Source organism: Artemia franciscana, chromosome 8 (assembly GCF_032884065.1).
Source record: "Artemia franciscana chromosome 8, ASM3288406v1, whole genome shotgun sequence".
Lineage (NCBI taxonomy): Eukaryota > Metazoa > Arthropoda > Branchiopoda > Anostraca > Artemiidae > Artemia > Artemia franciscana.
This window is the reverse complement of record NC_088870.1, coordinates 50,827,120-50,839,355: the sequence shown is the minus strand read 5'-3', so window position 1 is coordinate 50,839,355 and position 12,236 is coordinate 50,827,120. Positions and strand designations below refer to the sequence as shown.

General features: G+C 36.9%; 1 protein-coding gene across 1 annotated transcript in view; it reads left to right on the top strand.

Annotated features, from left to right (window-relative positions):
- Window positions 1-12,236, top strand: part of LOC136030542 (ubiquitin carboxyl-terminal hydrolase 5-like) — a 133,418-nt gene that overhangs the window by 113,790 nt on the left and 7,392 nt on the right. Inside the window, exons 11-13 of the mRNA XM_065709592.1 lie at window positions 5,629-5,748; window positions 8,893-9,083; window positions 11,799-11,993. Coding sequence (XP_065565664.1) covers window positions 5,629-5,748; window positions 8,893-9,083; window positions 11,799-11,993 — 506 coding nt within the window. The remainder of the gene's footprint in view (window positions 1-5,628; window positions 5,749-8,892; window positions 9,084-11,798; window positions 11,994-12,236) is intronic.

The following is a 12,236-nucleotide window of genomic DNA, read 5'->3' as shown; positions in this document are numbered from 1 at the left end:
TTCGCATATAAATTCCGAAATAAATTTCATTAGAGATATTCTTTTTGGTAATGGATACCCCACTCCTTTTGTCAATAAGATAATTAACCGTAGACTAAAAAGACATTTCCGTAAAATCGAAGTATTTCACAATGTGAGGCTAGTGATAAGCCCTCAAATATTATCTATCTTCCGTATATCCCAAAAATTACAACAAAATTAAAAAATATTTGCACCAAAAATAAGCTGTGTGTAGTTTTTACTAATAATTTTAAAATCATTAATTTCTTAAACCTGGTAAAGATGAAACCCCAGTTACTCGCCAAAGAGGGGTCTATCAGATACCTTGCGACTGTGGAAATTACTACGTTGGTAGGACCCATCAGAATCTAGAAAAACGGCTACACCAGCATAAAAAAGATATAGACAAGGCATTAATTTCTAGAAGTTCTAATTATTCCTTTGATTCTGCTTTAGGTTGGCATATATTTAATAATCCACACGAGACTTTCGAAAAATCTTCACTCATCAGTAATGATTTGGGGATAAAATAGGTGGTTCTGGAATCAATTGAAATTAGTCTCAGAATAAATAATAATATTTCCTTTAATAGAGAAACCTAATTAAAAATGATCTAACGAAATATTTTACTAAACCAATTTATAACAGTATTGAACCAGTTACAAAAAAACTTTTGAGGTAGGCTGCCAAAAATGCAAGGTTAGCCTTGAAAACTTGCATTTAATCATTTTGTTCCGTTTTGTTTGAATGAATTTATCATCTCACTTCATCTATTTATCAGTCCTGGTTGAACTTCGTTGAAGTAAGGATGCTAGGGCTGTTTTTAAAATTTTTTTAAAAAACATTATTAGTTTTAATTCTCACATTTTAATGTAAGTTTTTATTTTTATATATATATATATATATATATATATATATATATATATATATATATATATATACATATATATATATATATATATATATATATATATATATATATATATATATATACGTATACTTCTCGTATTCTGCTGAAGACGGCCCTTGGACATAAGGCCGAAATATCTACTGAATTGATTTCCACTGTCTTGAAAAGATTTTCCTTATTGCTTCTACTTTGTGTTCGTTTGCAGTGTGGTGTTAGAAAATACTTACGTTTTGTTTCTGTTCCGTTTCTTTTTACCATTTTTGCCGTTTCTGTTTTTCTTCATTTTCCTTGTTTTGATTGCGAATAACATCGTAGCGCAGTCTAAGGTGTAAATTAGGGGGTTTAAGATTTCTCAACCCCTAGTTTTATAGTAATTTGAATTTAGGACTATTATGAAAAAATGATATCAAAATTTTCATCGGATGTATTTGGGGAAAAAGGTACTAGGGGGGAGGGGTAGATACCCTCCGATCACTTTTGGTTACTCTTTAAAAGGTAACTAGAACTTTCAATTTCCAATCAAACGAGCCATCTCTGAAGTTTATGCGACCACCCCTCACATAAAACCCTATATGCTCCTGGGGCAAAGCTTACAATACTTGCCCCATGAATCTAGGGGGATGTGTCGAGCCCGGAGTTTTTGTTATTTGATCTTTAAATTATTTTGAACAAAATCACTACCTCAAAACTTTTATTGGATGCATTTGGGAAAAAGGACCTTTGGGGGGGGCTACTTGCACTCCGATAAATTTTGACTCTTGAGAAAGGCTCTATAAATTTTGATTTACAATCGAATAAGCCCCCTCCGACGTTTATACGACTATTATCCCTTCAGTAAAAACCTTATATGCCCCCAGGGCACATTTTACAACACTTGCCCCATATTCAGGGGGGGGGGGCTGTTTTATCCCTGCAGTTTTTTATATTATCTTTGGTCTATTTTGAACAAAATTGTTCTATAAAATCTTCGATTGGACGCATTTGGGGAAAAGAAGGTTGGGAGGGAGGGGTAGTAGTCCCCATTGAGTCACTTTTGGCTCTTAAAAGGTGAATTAGAACTTTCAATTTCTAACCATTTGAGTCCCGTCCAAAGTTTATACGAACACCATATCTCAAAATTTTCACTTGATGCATCTGGGGAAAAGAAGGTTTTTGTGTCAGGGGAGGGGGTAAATGCCCTCCATAAACTTTAGACTCATAAAAAGGTAACTAGAACTTTTACTTTCCAATCAAATGAGCCACTTTCGAAGTTTATACGACCACCCCTTGCATAAAAACCTTATACGCCTCAAGAGCATAACTTAAAATACTTGCCCCTGGGCTCTGGGGGGTTTTATCGATCCAGGAGTTTTTGTTATCGGATGCTTGAACTATTTACAAAGAAATGGCTATCTCAACATTTGTATTGGATGGATTCGGGGAAAGAAGGGCTAGGGTAGGGGGCTAGTTGCGCTTGGATCTCTTTTTGACTCTTAAAAAATGAACTAGAACTTTCACTTTCTAATCAAATGAGCCACCTTCGAAGTTTATACGACCATCCCTTGCATAAAAACCTCATATGCATCCGGGGCATAAATTAAAACACTTGCCCAGGGCTCTGGGGCGTTGTGTAGACCCCGAAGTTTTTGTTACCTGATATTTGAACTATTTTAAAAATGGCTATCTCAAAATTTGTATCAGATGGGTTTGGGGAAGAAAGGTCTAAGGGGACTATTTGCCATCGAATCTCTTTTGACTCTTAAAATGTGAACTAGAACTTTCTCGTTTAAGCTTCGGAGCCCTCTCCGAAGCTTAAACGAGCATCCCTTCCATAAGAACCATATATGCTCCCAGAGCGTAGTTTAAAAGCCTGCCCCGGGCCCTGGAGGGTTGCGTCGACACTGGAGTTTTTCTGATCTGAACTTTGATCTATTTTTAACAGAATGGCTATCTCAAAATTTTTATTGGATGGGTTTGAGGAAAAAAGGGCGTGGAGGGGCTAGTTACCCTCGGATCTCTTTGGACTCTTAAAAAGTAAATTAGAACTTTCAGTTTCCATTCAAATGAGCCCTCTTTGAAGTTTTATGTGAGCATCCCTTTCATAAGAACCATATGTGCCCCTAGGGCATAACTTTCAACGCCTGCCCCCGGGCCCGGGGGGCTGTGTCGACACTCGAGTTTTGCTATCTGACCTTTGAACTATTTAAAAAATGGCTATCTCGAAATTTGTATCGGATGAGTTTGGGAAAAAAGGGCATGGGGGACTATTAACCCTCCGATCTCTTTTGACTCTTAACAGTTGAACTAGAAGCTGCAATTTCGATTCAAATGAGCCCCCTCTGGAATTTATACGCATGGGAAATATAAGAAATTACAGGACCAATCTTGAGACTGTGGATAAGGTATACGGGTGCATTGCGAATCTCCCTCCCCCATACACTCATGCCTGGATCTTGTATTATATATTGACACAGGAAATGGATAATACCCTTTGGAAGGAGTTGGGGGAGTTGGAAGGGGGAACCTAAAATCTTGGAAAACACTTAGAGTGGAGGGATCGGGATGAAACTTGTTGGGAAAAATAAACACAAGTCCTAGATACATGATTGACATAACCGGAACGGATCCGCTCTCTTTGGGGTAGTTGGGGGGGGGGGGGGGTAATTCTGAAAAATTAGAAAAAATGAGGTATTTTTAACTTACGAAAGGGTGATCGGATCTCAATGAAATTTGATATTTAGAAGGATATTGTGTCTCAGAGCTCTTATTTTAAATCCTGAATGGATCTGGTGACATTGGGGGGGAGAGTTGGGAGGGGGAAGCCTAAAATCTTGGAAAACACTTGGAGTGGAGGGATCGGGATGAAACTTGGTGGGAAAAATAAACACAAGTTCTAGATACATGATTGACATAACCGGAACGGATCCGCTCTCTTTGGGGTAGTTGGGGGGTGGGGGTGGGTTACTTCTGAAAAATTAGAAAAAATGAGGTATTTTTAACTTACGAACGGGTGATCGGATCTCAATGAAATTTGATATTTAGAAGGATATCGTGTCTTAGAGCTCTTATTTTAAATCCCCACCGCATCTGGTGACATTGGAAGGGAGTTGGGAGGGGGGAACCTAAAATCTTGGAGAACACTTAGAGTGGAACACAAGTTTCATCCCGGATCGGGATGAAACTTGGTGGGAAAAATAAGCACAAGTCCTAGATACATGATTGACATAACCAGAACGGACCCGCAGCTTTGGGGTAGTTGGGGGGGGGGTAATTCTGAAAAATTAGAAAAAATGAGGCATTTTTAACTTACGAACGGGTGATTGGATCTCAATGAAATTTGATATTTAGAAGGATATCGTGTCTCAGAGCTCCTATTTTAAATCCCGACTCGATCTGGTGACATTGGGGGGATTGGGAGGGGGAAACCTAAAATCTTGGAAAACACTTAGATTGGAGGGATCGGGATGAAACTTGGTGGGAAAAATAAGCAGAAGCCTTAGATACGTGATTGACATAATTGGAATGGATCCGCTCTATTGGGTGGGGGTTAATTCTGAAAAAATAGAAAAATAGAAAATAGAAAAAATGACGTATTTTTAACTTACGAAGGAGTGATCGGATCTTCATGAAACTTCTTGTTTAGAAGGACCTCGTAACTCAGATCTCTTATTTTAAATCTCAACTGGATCCAGCGTCATTGGGGGGGGGGGGGCGGAAATCTTAGAATATACTTAAAGCGGAGAGATCAGGATGAAACTGGATAGGAAAAATAAGAACCTGTCTAAGATACGTGACTGACATAACCGGGCCGGATCTGCTCTCTTTGGTGGAGTTGGGGAGGGGGGGGGGCTAATTTGGAAAAATGAGGTATTTGTAACTTACGAAAGGGTGACCAAATCTTAATGAAATTTGATATTTAGAAGGATCTTGTGCTTTAAAGCTCTAATTTTAAATTCCGATCAGATCCTGTGACATTGGGAGAATTTGGAGGGGGAAACCGGAATTCTTGGAAAACGTGAAAATTGGGGTATTTTTATCTTACAAATAGGTGATCGGATCTTAATGAAATTTGATGTCTCAGGAATTCATGTCTCAGAGCTCTTATTTCAAATCCTAGATCTTTTGACATTGGGGGGAGTTGGAGGGGGAAATCTTGGAAAACACTTGGAGTGGAGGAATCGGGATGAAGCTTGGTGGATAGAATAAGCAAATGTCCTTGATATGTGATTGACGTAACCGTACTGGATTCGTTCTCTTTGGGGGAGTTGGGGAGAAGGGTTCAGTGATTTGGTGAGTTTGGTGCTTCTGGACGTGCTAGGACGATGAAAATGGTAGGCGTGTCAGGGAGCTGCACAAATTGACTTGATAAGGACGTTTTCCCAGATTCGACCATCTGGGGGGCTAAAGGGAGAGGAAAAATGAGGTATTTATAACTTACGAGTGGGTGATCGGATCTTAATGGATTTGATATTTAGAAGGACATCGTGACCCAGAGCTCTTATTTTAAATCCTGGCCAGCATTAAGCCTCTGATTTTCCTTTTAAATCAATCTATTGATTCTTAGAATTTTGTTAGAGCTCATACCATATTAGCCTTTCCGACCTCGTCACAAGTGGCATATGAGCTCTTAGCTCTTGTTTCCTTATTTCCTGTTTAGTTAGAGTTAGAATCAATATTTTTAGCATCTAGAAACTTATCTTAGAAATCGTTTTTCGTATATAAAAGTATTTTCATTTCAGAGAAATGGAACCCGTTCGTCCTCACTTTACCATGATGTCGTTATTGCAAAGCTTTACTCAGCCAGAAATTATCCACCAATTTTATAGTTCAGCTATCAATGCGAAAACTACTGCTTATAAGTAAGTTTTATATTTGAGTAGGAAGCACCCAACTGTGATTTGACAGACATAGAATATATCATACATAGAAAATATTTTAATATGTACGTATATATAGATACATATACACATGTGTTTAATATGCACATATACATAATACATATACATAGATACATAGAACGGTCGACATAGACATAGATAAGCTGAATAAATATCGTGCTGAAGCCATAGAGCTGACGCAAAAAGCTGTATTGGCCTCAAATCAGGGCATTGTAGTATAAGAGATATCATCCACAGAGATACCTTTAATGCATATACCGTCGCTGTCACGTTTAAAGGAGGAATCTTTTAAAGTGTGATTTTTTGTTACTTCTAAACTATTATTACTAACACTAAAAATTTTGAACAGTTTCTTAAATAAGCCCTGAATGATAATGAGCCGGAAGACGTACAACATGAATATATGTGCAAAGTTTGAAAAGGGGCAAGGGGGCTCATGTGCAGAGTATCACCTTTTAACTATGAAAAGCCTGAGATCTATTATTTCAAATAATATTTAAATGTTCATCTAAATTAGGATCCATGGTAAGTTTATTCCCCCCCCTAAAAAAATCAAGCTTCATAAAAGAAAATCCTCACAAATTTTTTTAAATACGTTAAAAAAAAAATATGGGCAATATTTCAACGGCATTCCTAAATCATGTGATAATGATCAGAATAGTGGGGATCATAATTATATATATATATATATATATATATATATATATATATATATATATATATATATATATATATATATATATATATATATATATATATATATATATATATATATATATATATATATATATATATATATATATATGCTTCTAAAAATTGTTAATACTTCTAAAAATGAGCGAAAAGTTGATAAATAAACTGAAAAATATTTTACATTTGACGTTTTAAAATATATCCACGAAAGAGAATCCTCTGGACGTTTACCCGGAATAGTGTTGGCCACCCTGCGTAGGTTTTTTTAAAGGTGTTTGTTTACCCTATCATGTAATTAACTTTTAAAATTTCAAATTAATTTACCCTACTGACGGAAATAGTGCCCCTGGAGAAATTTGTACAAGCAACTCAAGAACTTCCTACAAGATACTCCATCTTACTCTGATAGTCCATCAGACAGTCCATTGCCAGATAATCCATCGCCAGATTACTATGGTGGCGTTAGAGATTTCCAAATAGTGAGGGAGGATTGAACCCCCTCCCCAATGCACCTGCTAAGACGGGCGAGGCCATATCCAGGGACTTTAGGGAGTTTGAACCCTCCTACCCCAAAATTTTGTCTTTTCTATAGAAACGAAACAAAAATGCATATAAACAGATTTTTGATGCGTTTTTTTTCATTTTTTGAGCCCCGCCATCGAAAGAAATACCCCCTCCCCTGGAAGTCTTAGGTACGGCCTTGAAGACAATTAATTTTGAAAATTACTATCTGTCCTAAAAAAAAATCTTAAAAATTTGATTTTTTTTTCTCTTTTTTTGGTTTCCCACGTTTCCTAATTACCTGGTAATTTAAGTTGATATTGAAAAAGAATCCCATATGTAGTTATGCAGTTTTTGGTAGAAGTGAGTGCAAAAAAAAAACAAAAAACAAAAAAAAAACAAACATACAAATGAGATACCAAATAGCTTAAGATGTAGCTCTCCTTTGAAGATCTAATTGTGTTTGGTAAACAAATAAATGTTAATATTTAATTTCTACTGACGAAGAGCGTTTTCAAATTTTATTAATTGGTTTTGCTTATTTATTTTTACGGTTCAAAGTGGCAACACTGGTGAAAATGTGGTACAGCCCTAAAAACTTCATAATTTTGAAACAACGCCAAGGAAAATCTTAGAAAATCGCAGTTTTTAAGTATGAAAGGAGCTGGGTCGAGGAGGTAAAAATGTTTTGATCTTCGGGCACATTTAGGACTCAGGACTTCGGACTCTGGTAGCTGGGTGTATTCTCCCTGTGAAACATGTGATTCTGCAGCAAGCCTACAGCTGTAACGTGTACTGAAAGGAATGGAACTTGTATCGCTGGATCCATTTATTTCAGATCCATATATTCACCGAGCCAGATTTCTTAGATTAATTTGACCTTTTCTTAGAGAAAGGTCTAAATTTGCTTAAAAATAGGAGGATTTTTCAATTGGATGTCTTTGACAAATTTTCTGTTGATTTTTCATTCTGAATAGAAATGTGAAGCAACTTTAAAAAATGTTTTTCGGCGAATCTTAGCTGATATGTTGATTTATATTTAGGCCTAATGGGGTGATTATTTACCTAAATAAGCTTTGCTTCAGGTTTTGTTATTTTTATTGTTGACTAATACCCTTTCTTCTTAAAAAGAAAAAAAAAGAATCGTGGCTATGATAGACTCAATTTCAGCTGCAGAATGATGGTGAAATCGTCGTCTTAAGTTTTTTTTTTTCCAAATTCATGGGAAAAGTTTAAAGGAGGAATCTTTTATAGTGTGGTTTTTTGTAACTTCTAAACTGTAATCATTAACACTAAAAGTTTTGGACAATTTCTTAAATAAGCACTGAATGATAATGAGCCGGAAGACGTGCGACATGAATGTGTGCAAAGGAGAAAAAGAGAGAAAAGAAGGAAGAAAAGGGAGAAAAGGGTGCTTCTAGGGAGGGGGTGGCTCATGTGCAGAGTATCACCTTTTAACTATGAAAAGATTGAGATCTATTATCCAAATTATTTTTTAGAGGCTCATCTAAATTGAGATTCATTTTAAGCACATTTTACCCCCCTCCCCTCCAAAAAAAAAAATATAAAAATCAAGCTTCATAAAAAACTCACAACAAATTTTGGGAGGTTTTTAGATGACTATTGAATCTTCTTTTGAAAGACCCAACATAGGAAATTTTAGGGAAAACTTCTTCGGGAAGATCATTCCAAATCAAAACGCAACGGGGATGAAGCTGTTGCTCAAGTAGTCTGTTCTCGGCTTGCCAGCCTCAAGATAAGTTGACCGAGACACTCGAACTATAAAACTGAAAATAAATAGCCAGAAACCAGAAAATTGAACAAGAAAAAAAAGTCTACAATTCTATAATTCTATCTTATATTTTGATTTTGCAAGTTTAAATCATATTTAAGCTTATGTTTTCTTTATAGGACAACCAGATTCGCCACGTTTCCTGATTACTTAGCAATTCAGTTGAGGAAATTCGCGCTTACTGATGACTGGCGACCTTACAAACTAGATATTAGTGTAGCCGTTCCTGATGTTTTAGACATTTCTTTCTTGCGTGGCAGTGGACTTAAACCTGGTGAACAGGAACTGCCTAGCGATGTTCAAGTACCTGGTAAGGAATTATCTCAGAGAATACTACTACTACTACTAATGACAGCTCGCCACATCACCAAGCCTTCTGAGGCCAACACAGCTATGCACGCTCCTCCATCGCAATCTATTCAAAGTCTCCCTCCTTATACTCTCTCAAGAAGTTCCAATTTCCCTTAAATCTTTGTTTACGACCTCCTCCCACCCCGTCTGGGCTGACCTGCTTTTTGTGAGGCTTTAGGCAGTTGCCTCACAAGGATGATCTTGGGCAATCTGTCATCCTTTATAGCCATCTAAATCTTTCTCCCTTTATAGCCCAAAAAATTGGGATTGACCCACGTTTTTCGTACAGTTTACAGTCTACTGTTTTAGATATGCTCAGTCACCCAAAACCATCCGTAGGCATTTTCTCTGGAAAGTATCTAGCAAGCCTACTTCGGTTTGTCGGAGCCCCCTCGCTTCAAAATCATATTTGACCACTGTCATCACTGTAGCTTCCAATATTATAATCTTTGTGCGCAGGCTTATCATCTTATTCTTCCAAACTTTTTTGAGCTGTGAAAAAACATCCAATGTTTTTTTATTTTCTGCTTTTAACATCTTCACTGCACCCATCCTCTTATCTAGTAATATTACTTGGGTTTGTGAAACTGTCCACTTGATCGATTTTCTAGTTCACAGGAATATTTTTCATTTATCCTTTAGAATTCGTAATGATAAGTGACTAATTGGGGAAAAATTTGGAACGGAAGTTTCATTTGCATGTACCCATGTCTACGGAGGAGGAGAATTTGAAGGTAGTTACTTGTGTCTTGGAGGGTTAAGTTATTTCATCGCGAGGAGCATCGAATCTAGTACAATAATTTAAAAGTATGACTATAGCTACTTTTGTAATAAGAAATTTTGCTTGCTGTTTATTGGATATAATACTGGTTACAGTACAAAATGCAAGTCATCTGGTAACCTTCAAGGCCACAGAGGAAAGATTTGTCGTGCAAAATAATAGTATTTATTGTGTGTTTTTTTGTAAGTAGGATGGTTGCTGTATATGTGTGATTGAGTATTATTGCCATTTAGAATAATATAAAATAGTACTTTTAGATTGTGGTGAATAGAAGACTCCCACCTGCTGCCAATAAAACCTTAGGGGGGTTTCTTAGCAGGTGCTACAAAAATGTTCTGTATGTATTTGTCAAATATGTTTACCTTATCTTATCCCCTCTCAACGATTCAAAGTAAGGAGCGACCTGGCTCAATAGTAACCGAAACTCTAAAAAACAGAATTTTGATACCAACAGAAAAATCGGATTTTTGTGCTGATATCAAATATGTAAGTTTCATTAAGCTTAATTTTACCCATCAAAGGTTACGAGCCAAAGAAAATTTGCCTGATCTTCGCAAAAAGAGGGAACACCCCCTAAAAGTCATAGAATTTTACTGAAAATAACACCAGCAGATTCAGCGTATCAAAGAACCCTACTATACATGTTTCAAGCCCCTATCGGGAAAATGTGGTATTTTGTAATTTTTGCTAGAAAAAAGATCACGGATGCGTGTTTATTTTTTTTCCAGGGGTGATCGTATCAACCCAGTGGGCCTAGAAATTCTGGAGAGGTTCATTCAAACGGAAATGAAAAGTTCTAGTGCCCTTTTTAAGCGACCAAAAAATTGGAGGGCAACTAGGCCTTTTTCCACACTACTTTTTTCCCAAAATCGTCTGATCAAAATTTTAAGGTAGCTATTTTGTTCAGCATAGTTGAAAGGCCAACTAACTATATTTTGGAGATAACATGACCCCCCCCCACAGCCCCTGGGGAAAGCCCACAGCCTCCTTAAGTTTTAAAATTTGTCCATGGTTTACAAGTGGTATTTGTTATTGTGGAGAATGCATACATTTTTTGGGTGGGGAGGGGAGGACGAATTTTCTGCTGAGGGGATTTTTTTTATGGGAAGAATTTTCCATGGAAGGGAAAATTCCAGGGGGTGAACTTTTCAGAGTAAATTTTATACTGGGGGAATTTGCCAGAATTCCTATAAGAAATTTCTTTATTTGCCTTCTCTCTACCGATTCAATTTTACTCGTGGGTAATTGTTATTAAGAGTAATTGTCCGGGGTAATTTTTTCCAAGCTTGAATTGTCCAGAGGACACTTCCTTGGGGAGGGGGATTTATTCGCGGAGGTACAGCCAGATATTAAAAAAAAAACGATCAAAAATTACCCAAAAAAAGAGGTACCCAAAAAGTACTGGACCTGTATGCAAAATGGGGAACTGAATTTGCTTGAAGTCACAGGCGAACAAGTGATCTAAGCTTGGCCGCTTGTAGTCTAAAGGTGGAATGCCGTGTCATAGGATTGACACATGATGAACAAGTCCCCTGGATTCCAGGCAAATGATGAGACCTATAGTTTTCCAAGTGCTTGGTTAAATGGCACGGTGGTAGTAAGAAGACTCTCTTATTGGACAAATGCTTGTGTGGTTTTGGAAAGACACGCTTGTCAAACCAAGAAAGACCTCCAGATTCTAGTACTTTTCAAGTAGAAATTGAAGTTTTGTTTTCGTTTTGCCACGGCACTACTTGCTTCAGATTAGTCCTAGGTGAAGGAAATTGAAGCATATAGATTGTCCTTGTAAGTGGCAAAGTGTGATCCAAGAATAACACATTTTTTAAATGTAATTTTTGCTATTAATTTTTTGAATAATTCTGTCAAATGATTGTGTTTTAATTGGTATTCTAGAATTTGTCTACGATGCTACGATAATGCAAAGCCTTATGGAAATGGGCTTCCCCGTCGAAGGCTGCAAGCGTTCCATTTATTTTACTGAGAATAAAGGTATAGAACCAGCTGCAATGTGGGCCATGGAGCATATGGGAGATGCCGATTTTGATAAGCCATTTGTGATTCCTGGGACGGAGAAGAAAAATGCTGATGGTAAGCCTAAGATATCCTATTTTTTTCCATACAAATGCATTGTCACGTGAAACGTACATTTTGCGGTCGGTAGAAAATAGGTTCTGACGCTTAATGTCTGTAACTTTGATAATACTTGTCCGATATAATGAAGTAGTAACAGGGGACCTAATTCGCTCGGGGGGAAAATGAGCAGTTTTTTTTTATCACTTGAGCAAAATAACTTTAATTTCAGTTTATTTCATTTGGCAAACGTATTCATAT